Here is a 24,786-nt window from a genome sequence, read left to right as displayed (position 1 = left end):
GGGGGAAGGGGGGTTTTTTTTAAAGGAAAATTGTATTTTATAAAACTTTTCAATAAAAAAAAAAAAAGAATACGTCGGAGACAGCGCATATAGAAAGGTGTTTCACTTTCTCTCCTGCCGTGCGTAAAGGGTCCAAAACTCACTGCAGCACAAGAGTGTGCTCAGGACACGGGCTCTATAGACCTGGATCTTTGTATGTTCTGTCAGCTTCTTATTAAGCCATACTCTCTTTGTAAGTCTGGAAAATGTGGTGGCCGCTTTACCAATACGCTTATTCAGCTCAGTATTTCATTTCAAATGATTTCAAGGGTGAATTTTCACAAAATTATCCATCTCAAGTTACAAAATGCTCAAAAGAACTCAAAATAAGAGGTCGATGGAATTTCACCTCTGGAAATGGTTCAAAACATTTTGCACATCCTATCTACACTCCTCTCATCCAAGTTTAAACAGATGACAATATTCCAGTTTCGTTAAAATTGAGGGCAGCCCCAAATCTTTTAAATATAAAAACTTTTGGGCTTATTAAGACTATTTACTCTTCTAATTTATTGTAAAACGTAACAGGAGTGGGCAACAAACTAGGACTGCAAACTGCTGTTTGCCTCTGATGGGGAAGCTAAGCTTGTTGCCAGTGTTTAAACTGCTGTGTTTAAACAATAAAGATATAACAATAAAGTGTTATTTCGTAAGTCCAGGACTATTGCTTCAAGGCCTACAAGAGAAGAAAGAAAATAAGACATGTGGCATAACTGTTCCTATGTACAGGCAGTCCTTGACTTACAGCTGGTACCTTAGTGACCACACAAAGTTACATCAGATCCTCCAGTGAGCACCAGACTGAAACGAAGCAAAGGGGGAGGTCACTGACTGGTTCTACAGACTGCCAAGTCTCAAGGTGAATTAAGCAGCTGTTGCAACTGCTTCCTCATCTGGCAACCCAAAGAGTTGATACAACTTCACATGGCGTCACAAGAAGACATAAAAAAAAATCCTTCGGGCCAATGTATGGTCAGAAAACAAAATGGCATGGATGGATGGAAGGATGCAGTGGTGGGATTCAGCCAGTCCACACCAGTTCAGCAGAACCGGTAGCTTCATTTTTTGTTGCCCAGGCCCAGAATGGACTTCCGGAAGTAGCATCTGCGCAGAGAACCAGTTGTTGACATATTTGAATCCCACCACTGGATGGATGACCTGCACCTGTCCTATCTTTCCTCTAAAAGTGTTACTTTCCAAATCCAACTCTTATCTTTCTGCCAGCAAAAAAACAAAAAGATACCAGAACCTTTGTGAGGTACATGGATAGAATGGTTGGAGATGGTCACCTTACTTACCTTCTTTGGCCAAACACTGGCTCCAACTTCAGGGAATACAGTTGCTCCTCCTGCCGCCACATCACTCATCTGAAAAGGAGAAAAAGTGACTATCCATTCACAACTCTCTTTGAACCATAACTGAAAAGTAATAACAACAACAACTACTGCTACTTTATTGTCACTTTGAATGTACATGTCAGGACCCACCCCAATCCACGTCTTAGGAAAACAAAAACTCTTGGAGTCAGTTCTAGTCCGAAAGGAATTTTTACTAGGACATGCTTGGTTGTGGAAATACAAGACAGGACTTGGTATTGTTTTACAAATTGAAACTTTATAAAGAGTTCCCGGTTCAACCCCCCTTCCCTCAACCCCATTTGGTCAGCCCCCCATCATTTTACTTCGTGTCATCCCTTTCGTGGGAAAAAGGAACTTCGAATCTTTATGGTTATTGCCTTCTTCCTCTACAGATTCAAGTGTAGACACAGGCCAGATGCCTTCTTCTCTAACCCTCCCTTTTGCTCCCCCCAGTTCAAAAGGTTTCCCTTGGTCTTTGAAATAACCTAAGGCAGGCTGAATCCACATTCGCTCCTCCTTCCTCGGGAGATGGCAGAATCCATGGGGGGGATAATGTTTTAAACATACATTTATGAATGTGATATAAATGGATTCTGACAGTACACCAACCGGCATACATCAAAATGAAATTTTGTTGAATACAGCTCTCAGGGCCACCACCTCCGATGTACACTCTTGGTTTATGGCAAGCTCAAGTTTCAGATCGACCATTTTAATCTCTAGGGAGAGAACAATAGCAAACAGGACAGATGGAAACGGAGCTTCATGTGGATTAGCCCTCAAATTAGCTTGTAATCCCACAGATTCCATTAATAAACTGATAAAAAAGGTAAAATTTTGACGCCACCCAATTATTTATGCTAATTTAAAAAAAGCAATATTCAAAGAGGCAAAAGACTCCAATAATTCTTTATCTGGGAAAATAGTAAATATAGTTCAGTAACACAGAGGTACATATATGCTGATGACATGAATGCTGATGAAACTGTATTGTTAGATTATGGACAAGGGAAAAGCTTTTGGGATTGTGGTGGAAAACTGAAGGAAAAAAATGCCTTATGGATATTTACTCTGAAAAAGGCAAGTTTCATGTTGGGAAAATCGGGGGAGGACAAGAATGAGAAAATAAAACCACCAACATCACAATGTCTTCATAAAGCTTACAATATATAACCTGATTTGGTATATTTTTTTGCTTTTTGTGACTGCCACAAAAATATTGTAGCCCTAGAAAAGAGGCAGAAAAAATTGTCTGAAGAAATATCATAACGAAGAAAAACTTTATCCAAAGTTACAACGTGGTAAGACGGGTGGCCAATAAATTTAATAAATAAAAAAATAAATAACAAGTGAGCACAGGTGAACAGAAGGCGAGATGACAGTTATAAAGAAAGTCAATCAAGAGACATTTTTTCCCCATTTTCTCAAATCTAGAACTGAGATCTTCCAGTGAAGTTGAATGGTGGGAACTTTAGAACAGGCTAAAACAAGTGTGCATGACCCCTTCTTATGAACACCCCCAAATATCAGCGCCTGCCGTTTGGAACATCTTGCCCCACAAGCTGAGATCCACTTTCAGGCTTATGCCCTTCCATAAGGACCTAAAGGCCTGGCTCTGCCATTTGGCTTGGGGCCCCAATGGGAGCATATCATACTGGAAGTGGCTGATGGATTAAGAGAAGACCCCCCACCTTCCCCCTTCCAGGAAGCTTCCTTCCTTCCTTCCCATCTTTTTAATTTAATCTTTACTGTTATGAAAAAAAACACTATTTCTTCTTCTTGGTTTTACTGGCCTCCATTGTGGTTAGCTGCCCATAGTCATCTCGAAGTGAGATGGACGGCAAGCAAATCTTACGATTTACAATATTTAGTGGAAGGGGGGGAAAATACAGGAGGAAGAGGAAATTTTTTTACTCATGGCTCCTTGATGAGTTTCCCAGAAGCACTCGGCTGGGCACCATGATAATGGAACAATGGCTTAATTGGCAGCAGAAAGGTAAACTAAATGTTTTGCATGTAGAAAGTTCTAAATCTTCAATTAAAAGTTACAGCTGAAGTAGTGTAGTACTATGGAAACCGGGTTGTCTGCTTGACAGACTTCAGAGAAGTGGCAATCTTAAACTTAATGTGCCAATCCTCTGACTCAGGATAAATCCATCAGCAGAGTCTGTACCAGTATTGGATGGGCCAACCTCTGATTTGATCAAGCACGCCTATTATGTTCTTACTGGATATTTATGATAAAGGATATCTAGCTAAGGACACTGTTTTGTGAAAAAATGGTTCATTCCATTCACCTATAAAAACGTAACTCATGATGTATAATACAGAATGTTTCTCCCAAACTGCTGTGTCTAATATTTATTTATTTATTTGTTTATTTTATTAGATTTATATACCGCCCTTTCCCGAAGGACTCAGGGCGGTTTACAGGGCATTTTAAAATCACATCAATACAAAATACAAAGTTAAAAGACAATTAAAGGATTAAATTATCCCTGAAAATAAAACCCCAGTTAAAATTCTCAGCCTGGGCCAGAGAGCTCAAAGAGCCAAGTCTTCAGGTCCCGGCGGAATGAACGTAGGTCAGGGGCAGTCCTGAGCTCCACGGGCAGCTGGTTCCAGAGGGCAGGCGCACCCACAGAAAAGGCCCTCCCCCTGGGTGTTATCCGCCGGCAATCTTTTACCGGCGGCACCCTGAGAAGACCCTCCCTCTGCGAGCGCACTGGACAAAGGGAACTTGATGCCGGCAGCAGGTGTTCCCTCAAATATCCCGGACCCAAGCCATTTAGGCTTTATAGGTCATCACCAGCACCTTGAATCTCACCCGGAGGGCAACCGGAAGCCAATGCAGCTCACGGAGTAGAGGTGTTACATGGGAGTATCGGGGAAACCCCCATCACAACTCGTGCAGCCGCATTCTGCACCAGTTGAAGCCTCCGAGTGGTCCTCAAGGGCAGCCCCATGTAGAGAGCGTTGCAGTAGTCTAAACGGGAGGTCACGAGCGCATGAGGTAGGGTCGCAACTGGCGCACCAGGCGAACCTGGGCAAAAGCTCCCCTGGTCACGGTTCCTATGTGATCTTCAAAATTGAGCCATGAGTCCAGGAGGACGCCCAAGTTGCGAGCCCTATCAACCATAACATAAATCGGAACAATACAAAAAGTTCTGTGTTCTTCAGCAACTGATGTTTTCTCTCTCAGTGAGACAAATTCCTTGATTGCATTGTAAGTGTGGACCTCCTAATAACTTATCTTACTTACATAGAATAGCCACGTAGCAATCCTATTGCCTGTACCCAGTTCTTTAAAGGCATCTGGTTCATCTTTCTGTGTTCAAAGACATAGATGGTATTATGAGTAAAACAACAATGGCACACCGAGGAAACGTTTTTTTTAAATATAATTCTTTTTGGAAGATCTGAAAGGCAAGAAAAACCGTAGCAGGGCTTTTTCTCCTTGAAGCTAAAATTGTTTTGTTCAGGTAATAACTGTTTTGAACAGCTGGATTACATAGTTAGCCCACAAAAGTCTTAAGACACAAAGCACAAGTTTGTTATTCTTCTACATTATATACAAACGGAAATCTGCACCACTTACCTGTTGAAAACTCTCTTCTTTTTGGAATGGATAAGAGAGCCTATGTCCATGAAATTGATCAGCAATTTTTTCGAAACCCACCCCAACAAATGAGCTATGTAGTAGCATCCTATGCATTCTTGCTGAACTGAAATGGTTCACTTTTTTTGGCAACCTCCTAAAATTCCAGCCATTTTGATCCACCACATTATGAATGCCTGTAACACATTACGGATAATCCTCTACCAGATGTTGTATCCTACTTTTTTTTTTTTTTTTGCTATTTTACAAAATCTGATGTGTTTTGGAGAATTCATTATGCAATTGTCTTTAATCTTCTGTTGACATTTTTAAAACCACTTCTATTGTGTTTGCCAAATTTGACTGGATGTACAGTCAAACTTGAAAGATTAAAAAGGTAAAGGTAAAGGTTCCCCCGCACATGTGTGCTAGTCGTTTCCGACTCTAGGGGCCGGTGCTCATCTCCGTTTCAAAGCCGAAGAGCCAGCGCTTGTCCGAGGACTTCTCCGTGGTCATGTGGCCAGCATGACTAGATGCCAAAGGCGCACGGAACGCTGTTACCTTCCCACCATAGTGGTCCCTATTTTTCTACTTGCATTTTTACGTGCTTTCGAACTGCTAGGTTGGCAGAAGCTGGGACGAGTAACAGGCGCTCACTCTGTCACGCGGCACTTGGGATTCGACCCGCCAAACTGCCGACCTTCTGATCGACAAGCTCAGCGTCCTAACCCACTGAGCCACCGCGTCCCTCTTGAAAGATTACTGGTGATATAAAATCTACTTAAGCTACTATGATTCCAATACCACAGGCATAACTGAACAAATTCTTCTCTAAAGCACACAGGTTATTCAAAAAATCCATAAAGAAACAATCATCAATAAACAGGGCAGACATATGCAAATTTCTTTACACACAGTTTCCAGGGTGCTACAGTTCCTACAAAACAAACTCTCCTACATCTAAAAATAATTTTTTAAAACCCCAGACAACAGGGGATTGTATGCTGTCCACTAACTACAACTCAAGTCAACCAAAGAGCTAAATTATACTTGTCAGCTTAAGCAAGCTGTGCCAATGCAAACAGAATGTCTTTCATCCTAGAATTACAAGATAAACCTTTTCGTGCTGGTAAACTTAATTACTTTCATATGCAGATGTTTAAAATAGTTTTAAAATTGCAGTTGCTTCCTTCATATGATTAAGTACTGCCCTTTGCCCAACTTAAAAGATTTTAACTTTAAATGGCTAGGAACAACAACCTCACCTGCAGGAAACTGTTTTCTATGCATAGAAAAGATCTGCTTTTTCTAGGAAAGATTTTCTTTAAAAGCCCTCCTCCAGGGGCAGAGAAACATTTGAATGGTGGCTTATTACAGGTAGTCCTTGACTTACAAGCATTCGTTTAGTGACCCTTCAAATTTACAATGGCACTGAAAAAAGTGACAAGATTATTTTTTACACTTACATCACATGATCAATATTCAGAAGCTTGGCAACTGACATGTTTTTATGACAGTTGCAGTGTCCATGGATAATGTGATCACCTTTTGTGACCTTCTGACTCGCAAAGCCAACGGTGAAGCTAGATTAACTTAGCAACCCTATTACTAACTTAACAACTGCAGTGACCCACTTCACTGTGGGAAGAAAAGTCATAAAGTGAGGAAAACTCACTTAACAACTGTCATGTTTAACAACAGAAATTTGGGGCTCAACTGTAGCCATACGTCAAGGACTATCTGTATTACCCAGTCGTTCCAGGAAGGTTTGTTTGACACCCGCACTCTTAATATTTTTCAAACCAAGCTTAGGCGTTGTATTAGTTATTTTTTTAATATTAATTTTTTCCAGAAGTTATAGAAGCTGGGATATCTTTTAATCCATGATGTTTCTGCTGCTACTGTATTGCATTTATCTTCTGCCTGTTTAACACTGATTTTACATTTCATTGTTTTCTTTCTTATAAATCACTATTTTATTGTAAGTAGTCCTGACAAAGCCTGTTAGTGGCTAAAATTAAGATTTCATTAAATAAATATTAAATTGAAATACATTATGTAGCATAGTACAATTTACAACACACTACAGAAGTTCATAGGTGCACTGCAAAAATATTAGGACAGAAATTAAAGCTATGCATGAAGACAAGTTAATATACAGTTGATTTGAGAAGCACACCAGAGGATTTTAAGCAACAAAGTGAATCGAACTTTGATCTTGTGTTAAGGCAAGAATGTTTAAATTACTACCTGAAAGATTGGTTCAAGAAAAATGTTAATTGAAAATGTTACTTTACACCAATGCTTCGTAAATCATCATTTGAATTTATCCCATTTTTTGATTAAAAGATAGTTCATTAAGAAAAAATATATAAACAGGCATTAAAATGCATATATACTGAATTTCAAAATCATCTTTTTTTATCAGCGCAATGCTTTAAAGCAGGGATACAAACTGCGATTATTTTAATGAGGTAAATTTGATAAAATTAATATAGCTAAAAACAAAAGCTGACCATTGCTTTGTCTATATGCCAGTGATATAATATAAAGTTGCTTTATCACTATTCCTAATGAGTCAGCAACCTTTTTCTGTAAAGCACTTTCTATGAAGTGACACTTTTAACCAGTGGCAGGATTCAAATATGTGAACAACCGGTTCTCTGTGTGGATGCCACTTCTGGAAGTCCATTCTGGACCTGGGCAACAAAAAATTAGCTACCGGTTCTGGCAAAGTGGTGCGAACTGGCTGAATCCCACCACTGCTTTTAACTCTTTCCTTAATAGTTCATTGCAACTGACTATCTTTTTACCGCTCACATGGTGATTTAGGAAGCTTTATCCAGTCAGATGATTAGACCACTCAAAAGCCCAAATATAACAGAGATATAAGAAACTTCCAACAGCATCCCAAAAGCCTAAGCTCCGCAAACTTTTCCTTCACCCATCATTTTACTTGCCCGAGCAAAGTCATAGTGGGGCTCATACTGTCCTCCCATTCCATAATTTGCTACCTGGAAAAAAAGAAACACAGCACACATGAAGCCAGAAGGCAAAGAAAGACTTACCCTTCCAAAATCAAAATGAGGCTCGTACTGGCCTCCTACTCCGTAATTGGCTACCTACAGTAGAAAAAGGACAAACACTCAGTGAAAGATTTAAGATGTGACCTCAGACACTTGCTTCATTTCTAAGGTGAAATCTGACAAGAGAATAGAACAACTTAAATCTTCAGAATAGCAAGTCTCCCTAAAAGGATGTACAGGTAATCTTTGACTTACGAGCACAACTAAGCCCAAAATTTCCATTGTTACTGTGTTTCCCTGAAAATAAGACCAGGTCTTTTCTTTCTTTTTTTTTTTGGCCTCCAAAAAAGGCACCAGGTCTTATTTTCAGGGTAGGCCTTACCTCACCTCCAGCACTGACAGCTCCACCCAGCTGGTCCACTTCTTCTGGGACTGAAGTTCTGCAGCTGTATTCAGGCCTGCATTTTACAGTCAGGCCTTAAGACCTAAGTAGCTGAGTACCTAGCTATGGATTCAATCTTGCAGAACGGAGCTACGGATTGGCTGCACATGCCTTCCGGAAAGCCCTGTGACTGAGAAATGCAGGCCTGGCTGCAGAAGAGGCCTCAGAAGAAGTGGGCCGGTAAGGAGAGGCCTGGCTACAAGGTAAATGGGTGCAGGGTGGATGGGGCAGCTCCACACCCCCGCCTCTACCCTAGCTTGATTTTTAGGTGGGGAAATCAATTTCTGAATGAATGAATGCCTGTTCTGTCACATATTTTTCTTTTTTATAAACTCACCTGGAGCTCCTCTGCTGTGGAAACATCCAACCCTGTTAGATCCTGTATCCTCTGATTTATACGTGCCACTACAGGGTTTTCATATCCAGATAGCCAGGCACTAAAAATGAAATTAAGAGTATTATTCATGAACAACAAGATCTCAGTATTAATTTTCACAACCAATCGAAACTAATTTTAATTGTGCAAAGTTAGTCTATAAAAATTAACCTCAATGTAACTTACAAGAAATATTTTTAAGTCTACACACTGTTTCGCATGAAATGTAATTCCGACCTGTTTAGCTAGATCACATCCAGGATTAATTAAAAAAAAATCTGCTGCGTCAAACTTTAGATAGTATATTTGGATCTTATAATCCTTTGGGGACAGTATATTCTGTGGGCAATATATTATTTTCTACATAGGATTTCTGGTGTAATATGAGTGGAGTAAATGAGTGAACCCAGGATCACTTAGGTTGTGTGCGTCAGAAAAAATATTGGACCACTGCTTTAGAGCAACATAATTTTTTCACCATTAACTATAATGGAAAGGGAAAACAAAACATTACTTATCCAATTCTTCTCGCAATTGTCGGATTGCTACGCAGCAATCTTTCCCCCCCCCCCCCTTCTTTGATGCATCATGCAGGTAGTTCTCAACTTACAACCACCTCAACCCATAATTTCTATTGTTGAGACACTTGTTCAGTGATTTTGCCCTGTTTTACGACCTTAGTTGCCCCTGTTGGACGTGTGTGAACAATGGTCACAAATCACATTTTTCAGTGCTGTTGTAACTTCAAACTAAATGAAGTGTTGTAAGTCGAGGACTACCTATATTCTGGGGTGCACATTTCAAAAAAGACTGAGTGACCCAAAGCTGCAAGAGAACCCAGGATTACTTTCACAAACCATCAATGACCACTGAAGCATTGGAGAAATTCAGCACATTCTGCTGGATTTGGAAGGATGGAGTTATGTATTTACTCCAGCAGATTTGCTATCTTCCTTTCTATAGGAACACACCACATCCCTAATCAAGAGCAGCAGATCATGAACCAACAGAGATTACAGAATCTTCAAGAGTATGGAGGAAATACAGCTGAACATTTGCCAGATATAGAATGATTAAACACACACACACACACCCCACCTCGGTTAATGCACTTGTTAGTATATTGCTGGCATACTGTTAGTGTTGTGTATAGTTAGTATATGAAAGGTAGCAGACAAAAAAAAAGGATTTCCTGCCTCAAAACAAGCTGAAATTACATCGAGCATTACCAGGAAGAGTTATCTCCTAGAGAGGGAAATTAAGTTTACAGCAACGAAGGTGTTAAAAGTAATGAATATGTAGTACGTTCCATATTTAACCAATGAACTACTTATGCTCTGTAGCTGGGATTCCTGGTTGATATTACATGGTGACAGTTCAGTATCCCTTGGCAACTAAACTAAAAAAAAATCAATGTTTTCTCACACTTCTTCTTAAGACAGGGGTCAGCAACCTGAAACAGTGAAAGAGCCACTCGGAACCGGTTCCTTCACAAAAGGAAAAACTGGGAGCCGCAAAAAATATGTGCGCATGTGTGTACATGCGCACATGCGCAGAACAGGGTTTGACTGAAGAGTGGAGCCAAGGCGAGATATGCACCTACCCTGCATATTTGAATTGATTGATTGAACTTTTTTAGTCCCACTTTTTTTTTTGGACTGCATATGGCAGAGGACCGGGAGCCGCAGGAGACGGCTGAAAGAGCCGCATGCGGGTCCGGAGCCGCGGGTTGCGGACCTGTGTCTTAAGAGAACAAAATAAGATAGCTCATCAAAAGAGTAATTCTGTACTGTTCGGCATCAGCAATCTGCAATTTGTCCATCCAAAGTGTATTCTCAGAAGTCAATCTGATTGATTTAGATAGGATTTGCTCTCAGCATATCTGTACAAGAATATAATTCAATGTATGGCCCTGACATAACGGAACACAGCAATAAGTCAAGCAGAGTCAAATAATTCAAAGCTTTCTAAATCACTCTGAGATTGCTTTGGCTACTAACCAGCTTTTAGCCCAGACATGTCAAACTCGCAACGTCATGTGATGTCGCGCAACGTACGGGGACGGTTTTGCCATTGCTGGCAATGGGGTGGGCGTGGCTTCTGCATGATGCATCCGGCCTGCAGGCCAACAGTTTGACACCCCTGTTTTAGACCAATATTTTCTATTCTTGACGGCTTTTAGATGAGTGGACTTCAATTTCCAGAATTCCCCAGTGAGCCTTGCTGGCTGGTGAATTCTGGGAGTTGAGGTCCACTCATTTTAAAGCTGCCAAGATTGACAAACATTGTTTTAGACTCACTTTACAGTTCTGTTTTTATAGTCACAAAGTGCTAAATAACTGAATCATATCTTAAAGTGCCATTTTTATTTATTTGTTTGCTTGTTTGTTAAATTTGTTTGCCACCCCACCACAAGGCGGTTCATCCCATATGAACCTTCACATGCTCCTTATGTACATTTGGAAGCAGTTCTCATTTCAATCCTGCTTCAGTCAGTGAATATCTGGATGTGTTTCAACACATTCCTGATTAAGCTGTTAAAACAGGAAGCCTCCCTATTACTAGACTGCAGGCTCCAGTTACTCAGTACTGCTTTGACCCCCATTGCACCTGTAATTACAAGGTTCTGTTGCAGATCACCTTAGATATCCTTTGGCCAAAAAGAAAACGTAAATGTATTGCACTGCTTTTCTGTGGTAGTATACATCAACTTCCTTCCCATCTTCCTATTATTGTAAAATGTACTCTTCATTTTCCAGTCCTGAATCTTAACAGTTCAGTCTTAAATGCCTCTCTTATTTGGACTTTTATTTAATCAATTTTATATCCATTTCTTCTTTAGGCAATTTGAATTCTCAACACATTTCAGTTCAGTTCAAAGTATTCAAAGGTAAAATCATTTGTCTTGTCTGTATCTCTTCAAAAAGTAACGTTAGCTAAATATGATTGTGGTGTTATAAATATGAATATTACAATACATCTGAATACTTTTTTAATTCAAAAAACAGTGGAGGTGGTTGTTCAAGTAACAACAGATCCCACCTTCTCTAATTCTGCCCCTGCCCCCTCAAGTGTAATTAGATTTTAGATTTTAATAATTGATTTTAACATAACTGTGTTTTAATGTATATAGACAGATGTTTATGACTGGTAAGCTGCCCAGAGTTATCCTGTGGTAAGATGGGTGGTCATTAAATGTAATTAATTAATTCAACCATTAGAGAAGCTTTTCCAATTTCAAATAAACTAACATTCATCGGGCATGTATACCTTTCTCAGTCACTGCAATAATCAGTGTTAATTTTTAACTCTTTTCAACATTCCACAATTCTATTCAGAGCTTCTAAATCTCCATTTGTAAGAAAGGACCTTGTAAAATACTTCAGTAGTATTATTTAGACAGTGTTCTCTCCTGCGATGAAAAAAAAATGTTTTACTTAAAGAGAAGTAGGAATTTCAACAGTGATAAAACTGGATTTCTTAGAAGGATGTACTCTTAATAGCATCTTGCAGAGGCTTGGGCTAGACTCACCAAGTAATTTTAGTGCAGCACTTGACTTGGCTCAGAATCCGGGGCCAGTTTAAACAAACTGCCGGCCGCATACTTCAGGAGACAGTAATCCTGTCATTGCAAGGGCATACTGTAACATGGAAAGTGTTAACTAGGAAAAAGTTACTGGAATGCCTGGGCAGAGAAAATGGACTTCTTTTCAAAAATACAAGGGGGAATTATTTTGGTTTCTAGTACCGGGCCATGGCCTGTTCGAAATGGGGCTGTGAGAGATGGGCAAGCGTGCACGTGTGAAGCTCCACTTGCATGATTGGAGGGCGCCCTCCATTTGCACGAATGGAGTTTTGCGAGCGAGCACAAGCACCCTCCATTCAAGCACCCTCTCGTCGCGCAAGTGGAGCTTCGTGCACAAGTACAAGTGGAGCTTCGTGCATGGGCGCAAGCACTTTGCGTGTGAAGCTTCACTGCCACTCACACACCCTCCCTCCACTCCAGGCCGGGCCACCGAGCTGGAAAGGTTGGACACCACTGTCTTAGTGGATGCTTTTTTAAAAAAAATAATCAAGGAATTATTCTGACATCTGCGTTAGTTTTGCCAATACAGCTTCTGTTTTGGAAAATTTTAGCTTTGAACATATACGTGCAAGTTTTCTCAATGTATGTAGTATTTTACAAAATGACCCAAAAAAATCACATTGAAACTTAACAATAAAAAAACCCATGAAGCGGTAAAAAAAACCATGTTCCACATTCAGTGGGTTATTAAAATACTTTCTTGCAAATATTCTGCGACTGTGTTTTTCAAAAAGCTAGCTGAGGATCAGGGATATTTTGTGCGCTCTCTATTTAAAAACAGATTCTGAACTAGGAATTTCGAGCTATCATTATCACATATGGCTTCCTGTTTGTCATGTGCTTCTTTAGATAGATATAGAGAGGCATGCTAAAAGGCAAACAGATGGCAGAATGTAGCTTCTTCAGGCTAGGACATTCACACAGATTGTGTTTAAGATGAAATAACTCAACATGCTAGTTTCATTAGGATTGTGCAGAGAAGTAATACATTGAATGCACCAACTGGCTTAAAAAGCATTAAAGCATCACTAATTTCAATGAAAGGGTATGAAGGACATGCTTCGACAACTTAATTTGGGTTAGCACTTACAATCTAAAACATTCCAAACTTTCAATGCCATAAGTGTTAGCAACCGGTTTTAAGACTGTGTCCCAACTTTTGGCACCAACCGCCGATTGACCCGTCCCATTGTAGTTCAGACGTACCCGTCTCCTCTTACCTCTTAGAGACTCTGTAATGTGCTGTGGTCAGTTTCCCAGTCTTAGGATCATGCACAGTAGCTCGGCTCAGCTACAAAAAATAAAAAAGAGAAAGGACACGGGCTTACTCTAGAAGCAAGCGTCTGGGCCAAGCCACAGGCAATTGGGAGGGTTCCGATTGGTCAAGATGGAATGTAATGCTCAGATCAGCAGGAACGCTTAAAGGATTGCAGTATCTGCTGTACTCAATTTAATTCGATTGCTTTAATCAAATTTGGTTAGATTGTCCTTTCACTTTTTCTTCCCCAAATGGAAAGCTTATGCAAGCCACTTGTATCTGCCAAGTTTCACAGAGAACTTCCCAGGAACCCAGAAGTTAAAAGACTCTTCCTCCTCTCTACTGCTTCCAGTTATTCTTTCTTTGAAAAAAATATGTATGAATAGGTTACATACTTAAAACTTTATCAAAGTTAGGGTGTTCCAATAATTGACAAGACTGCTGTATTTATAGGGAACACTATAAATATCTGTAAATGTTCTATCGCCACTAAGAAAAAAGTGGGATTAAAAAAACAACAACGCGGGATATGCATTAAAGTGGAATAAATGAATGGAATAAATTACACATCAACAAAGTTTCTGAACAAAACACAACACTTCATTTCTCCTCTACAACAACGTTTGATAGGAACCACTATAAGAACTGGATTTTAGCCAGAGAAATTGGAAATTCCCAATTCCAATTCCACACAGGAGTGAAATACAGTTATTTTTTTTAAAAAAATTAAATTATTCAAATTGTGTATAAACATGTGGGTACTCCACATTTTCAGTAGCCAGATACGGAACAATTAATAAATAGCAGTGGTATCAATAGGAATTCATGAAAGCAAATAGGATATTTTCAGACCGAAACATAACATAAAACTATACTAAACTCAACAGCACATATGGTTCCAATAAAATCAAGCAGAATTTAACCATAGGGCTGTTGGTGTTACAATAGATATATATATAGAAGCAGTGCGTATTTCAATATAATCAATTTGTTGCCTTGTCAAGAAAAGCATCTCATGGGTTTTTGTATACAAGAAGCAAATATCTCTCAGTACGCTTAAGCATCCAAAGCAGAATGTCCAGATTCAGTCAGTTTTGTTCCATACAGTATTAACCTTGTAAACTCTAAAGCTTCCTCCTTCCATTATGTATTCAAGATACATAATATGATTCATATTTATATGTTACTTATATGTAAGGGAGTAGGTCTAAACATATGTTGTATATAATATGCGTGTTATGTGTGTGTACACTTTGAGAGCTAGCAACTAAATTTCCTTTTTAATGTGAGCCATTGTGCCCACAGTAAAAAAATGACAATAAAATGACAATAAAAGTTATCTATCTATCTATCTAATCTATCTATCTATCTATCTATCTATCTATCTATCTATCTATCTATCTATCTATCTAATTTAGATAGATTAGATAGATAGATAGATAATCTATCTCAGCGTTTCCCAACCTTAGGAACTTGAAGATGCATGGACTTCAACTCCCAGAATTCTGGGAGTTGAAGTCCACGCATCTTCAAGTTCCTAAGGTTGGGAAACGCTGATCTATCTATCTATCTATCTATCTATCTATCTATCTATCTATCTATCTATCTATCTATCTATCTATCTATCATCAAATTATACTCTGAATAAGCAAATAAGGACAAAACTTCTGGCTACAAGAAGCGTCTGAGAAACTCAGCAGTAACAAAGTGTTACAGTCTCTGTGAAAAGCACAAATGACCAGAAAAGTTTTGAACCAACTTTCTTCCCACCTTTTTTCTGGCCACTCTCTACATCAATGAGAACCGCAGGAGGTCTTGTCACAAGGACCGAAGGTATGGCAAGTAAAGTCTTACCTTTTGCTAATTCTGTAATGTGCAGTCTCCAAGACTCCCGTTATGGGGTTTGAAATGGTGGCTCGCCTCAGCTGTGAAGCGAACCAATCAGAATAGTCGCATTACAATGTACATATTGCATCACATTTATCTGACCATTCAGAATCCGGGGGGCAAAACCCCCAATTTCAGTGGGGTTCTTGTCCATTAAGGAACAAAAACCACCACCATCAAACAAGAAATGTGCAATACAAAACAAGGAAGAATGACAAAAATAGCAATTTTAAGCACAATACTGAAATTTTTGCCAAGCCAATGTTACATTTTTGTAGCGTACTGGAAGAAAGCAATTGAGGCTTCTTTTGAAGCAGCAAGTACTACACTATCATTCTGAACTGGGAAAGCATTAAGAGGGCAAGTCACCACTGTACCACATTACTTACCTTCCTGATGCCCCTAAAATAAAAGTAGGGGTTACTGGGAAAAATCATCCAGATTAAAAGCACTTCGAACCCTCAGAGTGGCATTGCCCAAGCCAGCACAGGGACGTAACTGTTTACAGGTAGTCCTCAACTCATGACCACAATGGAGTCCAAAACGTCTGTGGCTAAGCAAGACATTTGTTAAGTGAATTCTGCCCCATTTTACAACCTTCCTCGCCACACTTGTTAAGTGAATCTGGCTTCCCCATTGACTTTGCTTGTCACAAAAGGTGATCGATCACATGACTCCGGGACAGTACAACTGTCATAAATATGAATCAGTTGCCAAGCACTCGAATTTTTATCACATGATCATGGGGATGCTGCAATGGTCCAAAGTGTGACAAACGGTCCTAACTCACTTTATCAGTACTGTAAACGAACTGTTGTAAGTTGAGGGCTACTTGCAGAGGCATGAACAAAGAAAGAGAAGCATCAGAAGCTGATCTCTGAAGAAAGGTAATATTTAGATTCAGTTATAAAAGAATTCCTATTTTACATAGGTGATAATAACAAAAAAATAATAATCTCAACTTTCCAATTCAGAACCTTAAATTCAAGCTTCCTTAGACTTTTAATAGATTAGAATCTCTTTTTAAAAATGCCTTACTACAGTATGGACCAATTAGATATAACATTCTAGCACATTGGTTTGTGCTTAAATTGTAAGCCGCCCTGAGTCTTCGGAGAAGGGCGGGATATAAATGGGATTAAAATAAAACAAATTAAAAAAAACTTACTGCCTGATGAGTCCCACAGAAATAAGACTCTACGCTGTTATATTGTACAGGAAGAATCAAGGACATAATTATCTGTCATTAGAGTTATATCTGAATCTATTAGAATTTGTGTCAACAAAGAGAAAGTGTAACAAAAATCTAAAATAGTACGAATGGTATTAATATTCACCTGAGGTAAAGAATTTTTATGATTCTCATTACTGTCTTTCACAACAACCTTCGAAAACAGGGCATGCCTACATTTTATCCAACATAACTGTGGGAGAAGCAACAACGGTTCCAAGAACACTATGTCAGAACTGCTTGACAATCTATTCCGCTTAGGCCTAACTGGATAAGCAAAAACCCCTTTGCCATTTCAGAAATAAAATGAAGATGCCATTAAGGTGAAGGACTGCAAGAGGATATTTAGCAAGGCCCGAGCAAGCTATAATCAAGAAGCAAATGATGGGCTTGAGGAAACTATTCACTGGTACCCTTGTTCAAAGAATGTGGACAATTTAGATTCTTTACCCTTGGTTTTGAAAGCTCTTTGACTTTTTCTATTTCTTCATTAGAGATGATGTCAAGAAAGCGAACAATCCGAGGGCGATCCCATTCATCTTCTTGTCTGACAGGTCCTAGGATGTAATTTGGGTTCCCGTTCCCATTGTAATAACGGCAAAACAGCTTCTTTTCTCTTCTAGGAGTCTAAAAGTTTGAAATAAACCATCAAGCATTAGTAGTCCGATGCATTATTATTTTTTTTCATCAACAAATATTCTGTAATCATGGTATTGCACACAAAGGAGAAGCCAAAGGTACTTTTTCAAAAGGCAACTGGAGTTTTTTTTTCCCCCCTTGAAGATATTTTACTTTTCATCCAAGAAGCTCTTTTAGTTCGGACTGAATAGTGGAGAATGGAAGGCTTTATATTCCTTGCAGACATCTGGTCTGCTACCGGCATCATCTTCCCATCGTCCTGTGCGCCCCCACAGGGAGGGCCTTCTCAGGGTACCGCCGGTTAATGAATGCCGGCGGGTTATTCCCAGGGGAAGGGCGTTCTCTGTGGGTGCGCCTGCCCTATGGAACCAACTACCCACAGAACTTAGGACTGCCCCCAACCTTCGCTCATTTCGCCGGGACCTGAAAACTTGGCTCTTCGATCTGTTTGGTCTAGACCAGGGGTCGGCAACCTCGGCTCTTTTATGACTCGTGGACTTCAACTCCCAGAATTCCTGAGCCAGCTGGCTCAGGAATTCTGGGAGTTGAAGTCCACGAGTCATAAAAGAGCCAAGGTTGCCGACCCCTGGTCTAGACTGTGGGGTTGTTAATTTAACTGGGTTTTAGATTTACTTTTGGGGCTTGAATTTAATTTAATTGTTTTATTTGTTTTTAATTTTTTGTATTCATGGTTTTAACTGCCCTGTAAACCGCCCTGAGTCCTACGGGAATAGGGCGGTATACAAATCCAATAAAATAAATAAATAAATAAATTAGTACTCTTTCTGAGAGTCATTGAGACCACTTAGAGAGGGACACCTGAATAGTGCAAATGGGTGTAGAACTTTCTTAAGAGTTTCTGAAAGGTCCTTTTGAAAAAGCACTCTGAAGACAACCATGACCTGGATTACTGAGAATCTCCACTGACATACAAGGGAGAATTTACCATTTTCAGACCTTCACCACGGCATAGTTTTTCATACTTCTGTCTCTCGGGCAGATAATCTTTAGGAGGCCCTCTTTTCTGAGTCTTCACTTTTTCCCCAGGCTGCTCATCTGCGTCAGTCCCAGACTCGTTGGCTTTTTTTTCTTTTTCTTTAACCATGATGTATTCAAAGTATTTCAAATTTCCATTTGCTCTCTGGTGCTCGGGATCTGTTGGAACACCAGGTAGAGGACTGGTTAACTCCATGGAGGAAAGCTATTTTTAAAGGGATGTTGTCCTTTTGTTTGAATTTAGTGGTCGTTAAGATCTAATGAAATCTGTGTATGTCAGCATCTAATCCACCTAAGTAATAATAATGTAATAATGCCGCTTGGGGGGAGCGAAAGCCCTAATAAGCAGGCATATACATAGAATGAAGGCTATTGCTAAGCACATTGATTTGTGCTTAGAGTGTAAGCCGCCCTGAGTCTTCGGAGAAGGGCGGGATATAAATTTATTTATTTATTTATTTTAATCCCATTTATATCCCGCCCTTCTCCAAAGACTCAGGGCGGCTTACAATTTAAGCACAAACCAATGTGCTTAGCAATAGCCTTCATTCTATGTATATGCCTGCTTATTAGGGCTTTTGCCCCACCCCCACCCCAAGCAGCATTATTACACAGTCAGCTTATTGCCCCCAACAATCTGGGTCCTCATTTTACCTACCTCGGAAGGATGCAAAGCTGAGTCAACCTTGAGCCTGGTGGGATGCCTACCTGCACTAATTGCAGGCAGCTGGTGTTACTTAAAGAGGCATTAGCCCACTGCTCCACCAAGGCTCTTTTTATGGGATTAAAATAAAATAAATAAAAATAAATAAGTCAGCTGGAATGTATCTCTATTTTCATACATAAATACCCCAGTCACAGAAGCAAATGGCACGTAAAGCGATGGGGGGGGGGAAATTAATGCTTCCTAAACACATTTGTAGTTACAGGGATTCCCAGCAGCATTTTGTCCCTTCAGTCCACTGCATTAATTAGTTTGAAAAGCCTGTACATCCAAGTGGAAAATGTCTTGGGGAGGGGGGAGAACAAAAGTTAAGCAGCGCAAACATGCTGAATACCAAAAAAAGGTTATCCTACCCAATTCAAGTAGCCGTTTGGTGAGCATCATCGCTTTGTCCAAGTCCCCCTGCTGGTACACAGCATAACTCAAGTAATCTAGAACAGACACTTTGTTGATGGAAGAAGAAATTTCTCCCTCTTCCAACTGTTTCAGAGCTTGCTCCATCCACAACTCAGTGTGGTAGTAGTCTGCTTCAGTATACGCAATCTTTCCCAACGCAAAGCAGTCTTCCACAGTTAGAAATACCTTATCTTTCACTCCTGGTGGGAATAAGAAGCAACAACCGCTGTTACAAAGCTCTTGAAATCAGGTGATTTTTGCATTTACGTTTCTTTTTACGGCAGCCACATCGTTAATTCTTACTTCCTCGTTGATAAAACTAGACAGACTGCTAAGTTATTTAACTATATCTATTCTCTGCTGATTTGCTTTCATTTTGAAATGATTGCGGCAAGCTGGATATAATATAGCGCAGGTTGTCCTCGACTTATGATCGCAATCAAGCCCAACGTTTTTGTTGCAAAGTGAAACATTTGCTAAGTGAATTTTGCCCCATTTTGTGACCTTCTGTGCCACAGTCATTAAGTGAATCACTGCAGTTGTTAAGTGAATCTGGCTTCCCCACTGAATTTGTCAGGTCACCAAAAGTGATCACATGGCCTGGGAGACTGCAACTGTCATAAATATGAGTCAGCTGTTAAGCATCCAGTTTTTGATCACATGACTACATGGATACTGCAACGGTCATTAGTGTGAGAAGCAGTTCTAAGTCACTTTTTCCCACTGCCGTTGTAACTTTGAATGCTCACTAAGTGAACCAGCTCTAAGTCGAGGATAATCTGTATCTTCAGGTATTATATTACATACGGTTTTACATTTATGTTAATTTAATTTAATTTAATTTTAATTTTTAATTTTAATAATATTTCTATACCGCCCTTCTCCCGAAGGAATCAGGGCAGTGAACAGGGCAAGAATAAAAATACAGGATTACAAAAGTTAAAAAATGATTAAATAAATGCCCATATACTAAAATACATCTTAAAAACCCAATAAAATAACAATAACAAACCCCCCCCCCAATCCCCTCATCAGGCCAGGCCAGCTTGTTCAAAAAAGTATGTTTTTAGCTCGCGGCGAAAGGAGCGAAGATCGGGCACCGTCCAGAGCTCAACCGGGAGCTGATTCCATAGCTCCGGGGCGCCCACAGAGAAGGATCTCCCCCTGGGGGCCACCAGTCGACATTCTCTGACCGGTGGCACTCTGAGGAGGCCCTCTCTGTGGGAACGCACAGGGCGGAGGGAAGTCGATGCTGGCAGCAGGTGTTCCCTAAGGTACTCCGGACCCCTGCCATGTAGGGCTTTGAACACCATTACTAGTACCTTGAATCTCACATGATATTCATAGATATGATTCAGTGGTACATCTATTACTGAATATTTAATCTGTTAACTTTTTAGATTATCAGAAGACTTCTTCACAGTGTTCTGTGGCTGTTTCTATTTCCTAAGGTGTAATACTGCCAATAAAATAGTGGCAGAGTCCACTTAATGTTTTTGGGAAAGGGAACGGGAGACTTCTCACACTGAATTTTTAATTTACAGGCTAGATTTGCCTTTCATCATACAAGAGCAACTGGCCTCTTAAAGAAAAAAAACCCCAGAAGATCAAAGGAAAGCAAATCCTGTCAAAGCAAATATGAAAAAGGTCACTGCAAGTTTCAAATCACAGGGCCATCATTTGCACTTGATCCTGAATGTTATGGACTTAGTGGGAGAATAATTCTGAGACCAACATAACTCAATCTGTGTGCTGGCCTCTGTTAGCTTCAGCCAACTCTCTCCCCCCCCCCGCCCTGAAAACACCCCCCCCCAATAATCCTAGACCTTTTCCAAAAAATGGTATTTCCTTAAGGCAAAAAATATGCTGAGACATAAGAAATCTTGAAAAAAGCTTTAATCTCTTAAAATGACCCATACGTAGAAATGTATCGCCTTATCCACTGATATGAAAAAAAGAGTGATAATATGCAATGCAATTCCCAGCTTTCGTTATTAATAGTAGCAAGACTAAGTTTTTTTTAAAAAAACACCAAAGAAAGATGCACAGAACAAAACCTTTTTTTATCACAAGGGACAAAATCAGAAATGACATTAACACCAACACCCCCAATGATACCTATGATAATAACCCAAATGTATTTTAATTTTTTACACATTAGGATGCCCCAAGTTTTACTTAGTTGCAGAATAAGTTCACGTGTGGGAGATCCCTTTGGTCCCAGGCATAAACACTGCCATGTGTTATCTGTAGTTATGGTTTCTAAGTAAAACTGATTTTATTTATTTATTCTATTTATTTATATTTAAATTTATATAGCGCCCTATTCCCGTAGGACTCAGGGCGGTTTACAGGAAAAATTAAAAGTTAAAATACATCATATAAAATTAAAAATGATTAAAACTAAGATTAAATTAATCCCTGAACTTAACTAAAACGCCATTAATTAAAAATTAAAACCCCTCAGTCTGGGCCAGACAACTCAAAAAACCAAGTTTTCAAGTCCCTATGAAATGAGCGAAGGTCGGGGGCGGTCCTAAGCTCCGTGGGAAGCTGGTTCCAAAGGGCCGGCGCGCCCACAGAAAATGCCCTACCCCTGGGGATAACCCGCCAGCATTCCTTAACCGGCGGTACCCTAAGAAGGCCCTCCCTGTGGGAGTGCACAGGACGATGGGAAGTTGATGCCGGCAGCAGGTGTTCCCTTAGATAATCCAGACCCAAGCCATTTAGAGCTTTATAGGTCATTACCAGCACCTTGAATCTCACCCGGAGGGCAACCGGAAGCCAATGCAGCTCACGGAGAAGAGGTGTTACATGGGAGTATCGGGAAACTCCCATAACAACTCGCGCAGTTGCATTCTGCACCAGCTGAAGCCTCCGAGTGGTCCTCAAGGGCAGCCCCATGTAGAGAGCGTTGCAGTAGTCTAGCCGGGAGGTCCCAAGCGCATGGGTGACTGTGCGTAGGGCATCTTGGTCCAGATAGGGCCGCAACTGGCGCACCAGACGAAGCTGCATTTTTCTAATGCAGGAAGCCTAATTGTATGTCATTTAACTTTTTTATTATTATTATTGCTTTCTTCCTTGCTTTTTTTACACTGTACTGAAAAATTTGATACACACACACACACACACACACACATACAGGAAAGTGTATTTAAAATCAGAGCATCCTAGAAGTAGAGAGGGAGAATAAACTATAAGACTGTTTTGATCTTCCCTATCGCTAGAAATCACATATAAATGCGCACTGTCCCTCTGAAATAAAACAAAGTTGCATGCCTTAAAATGCTGGTATCTTATATACCTGGAAGATTTCCCCTTGATATTGTGTCAGTATCTAAATTATATGTATCTTGGAGTCTCAAGAGAGCTTTGCCGGCACCAGTCTGATCTTCATCATCAGGGAAAAACAGCCGTTGAACCGTCATGTTGGAAATAAACCCTAAAAATAATAAAGAAAGAGGTTCTTGTAGTATTCTCAGTACTACTCTGCGGTGATCACAATTCCACCCAATTTCTCACCCACCTGCCTTCCCCCCCCCCCCGCACTTTGTCCATAATTTTTTTTATCCCATTTATATCCCGCCCTTCTCCGAAGACTCAGGGTGGCTTACAATCTAAGAAGCACAAATCAATGTGCTTAGCAATAGCCTTCATTCTATGTATATGCCTGCTTATTAGGGCTTTCGCCCCCCCCCCCCGAAGCGGCATTTTTACAAAGTCAGCTGATTGCCCCCAACAATCTGGGTCCTCATTTTACCTACCTCGGAAGGACGGAAGGCTGAGTCAACCTTGAGCCTGGTGGGATGCGAACCTGCACTAATTGCAGGCAGCTGGTGTTACTTAAGGAGGCATTAGCCCACTGCTCCACCAAGGCTCATAATTTATCCTCCTCTTCCTCCTCTTGGCTGCTTCCAGACTGATGATGGCTCACAGATGCTTTAGTCCCATCTATCTATCTATCTATCTATCTATCTATCTATCTATCTATCTATCTATCTATCTATCTATCTATATGGAGGGGGAGCCTTCTTATTATAAATCATTTTCTTTTTGGTGATGGAAGCAATACTAGTTTGTACGCAAATATTGCTCTAGTTCATTAACAATTTCTTTCCCTACTTCTGGAATAGAGAGGAATATTATAAATTTATAGGGATGTGTAAAATTGATTGTTTCAGGGACAGAACAGAGCAGAATGACAAAGTTGGAAGGGACACTGGAGGTCTTCTAGTCCAACCCCTATATTATTCTGGAGAAATGGCTGTCCGGTCTTTTCCTGAACACTTCCGGTGATGGAGAACCCACAACTTTTGGAGACAAGCTGTTCCACTGATTAACTGCTCATTGTTCTCACTGATTAAGTAAATTTCTCCTTAATTCTAGGTTGGATCTCTCTTTGATAAGCTTTCAAAAACAAAAGAAAGCTCCCCCCTCTCATATCAATCTGATCCTTTTGTGGGGGCGGGGATGTTTCAGCAGTTTTAAGAAGCAATTCTTCCAAGAATTGGAAGCACTTTTCCATGGTTCCCAGAAAACAGTGCATATTATATATCCTTGTATGTCTTATTTAACCTTACAATCTTATGAATAACCCAAAGTATAGCTTTGCTTTCACCAGAATTTCTGGCTTCAATCTTTAATAAATACACATAAAGAAACACCAAGTTTCATTAATTTGGGAAAGAAAACAAAAATTTTCTAAGTTTTTTTTCCTCTTTGGGGGAGGGGAGGTTTTTAGAACAATTTTGAGAAATCTAAAACCATTCTGCTTTTCAAGATTATATAAGCTATTGTCTATACTTTGGGTTATTCATAAGATTGTGGTTCACATTTGCTGCATTAAATGTGAACATTTCTTTAGCTAGGGGACTTTGCCTAAAGCATTAGATTACTAAGCATTTCATTATAATCAGGTATGGCTCAGTGGGTTAGGACGCTGAGCTTGTCGATCAGAATGTCGGCAGTTTGGTGGGTCGAATCCCGAGTGCCGCGTAACAGAGTGAGCGCCTGTTACTCGTCCCAGCTTCTGCCAACCTAGCAGTTCGAAAGCACGTAAAAATGCAAGTAGAAAAATAGGGACCACTACGGTGGGAAGGTAACAGCGCTCCGTGCGCCTTTGGCGTCTAGTCATGCCGGACACATGACCACGGAGACGTCCTCGGACAAGCGCTGGCTCTTTGGCTTTGAAACGGAGATGAGCACCGGCCCCTAGAGTTGGAAACGACTA

At 40.1% G+C, this 24,786-nt stretch overlaps 1 protein-coding gene across 4 annotated transcripts in view; it reads right to left on the bottom strand.

Moving 5' to 3' along the window:
• P4HA1 (prolyl 4-hydroxylase subunit alpha 1) overlaps positions 1–24,786 on the bottom strand; it is a 47,006-nt gene that overhangs the window by 7,927 nt on the left and 14,293 nt on the right. Inside the window, exons 5-13 of one of the 4 annotated variants that reach the window (XM_083364794.1) lie at positions 22,861–22,998; positions 19,514–19,756; positions 18,387–18,595; positions 17,252–17,428; positions 15,538–15,608; positions 8,801–8,900; positions 8,064–8,117; positions 4,660–4,725; positions 1,338–1,406 (exon numbers count right to left, since the gene is read on the bottom strand). In XM_083364794.1, coding sequence (XP_083220920.1) covers positions 1,338–1,406; positions 4,660–4,725; positions 8,064–8,117; positions 8,801–8,900; positions 15,538–15,608; positions 17,252–17,428; positions 18,387–18,595; positions 19,514–19,756; positions 22,861–22,998 — 1,127 coding nt within the window. Of the gene's footprint in view, positions 1–1,337; positions 1,407–4,659; positions 4,726–7,951; positions 8,010–8,063; positions 8,118–8,800; positions 8,901–13,645; positions 13,717–15,537; positions 15,609–17,251; positions 17,429–18,386; positions 18,596–19,513; positions 19,757–22,860; positions 22,999–24,786 lie in introns of all 4 variants that reach the window. The other 3 variants (XM_083364796.1, XM_083364795.1, XM_083364797.1) reach the window with 3 other exon arrangements.

Source organism: Vipera ursinii (genome assembly GCF_947247035.1).
Source record: "Vipera ursinii genome assembly, chromosome: 5".
NCBI lineage: Eukaryota > Metazoa > Chordata > Lepidosauria > Squamata > Viperidae > Vipera > Vipera ursinii.
The sequence above is the reverse complement of the archived record's forward strand: the minus strand, read 5'-3'. Positions and strand labels throughout refer to the sequence as shown.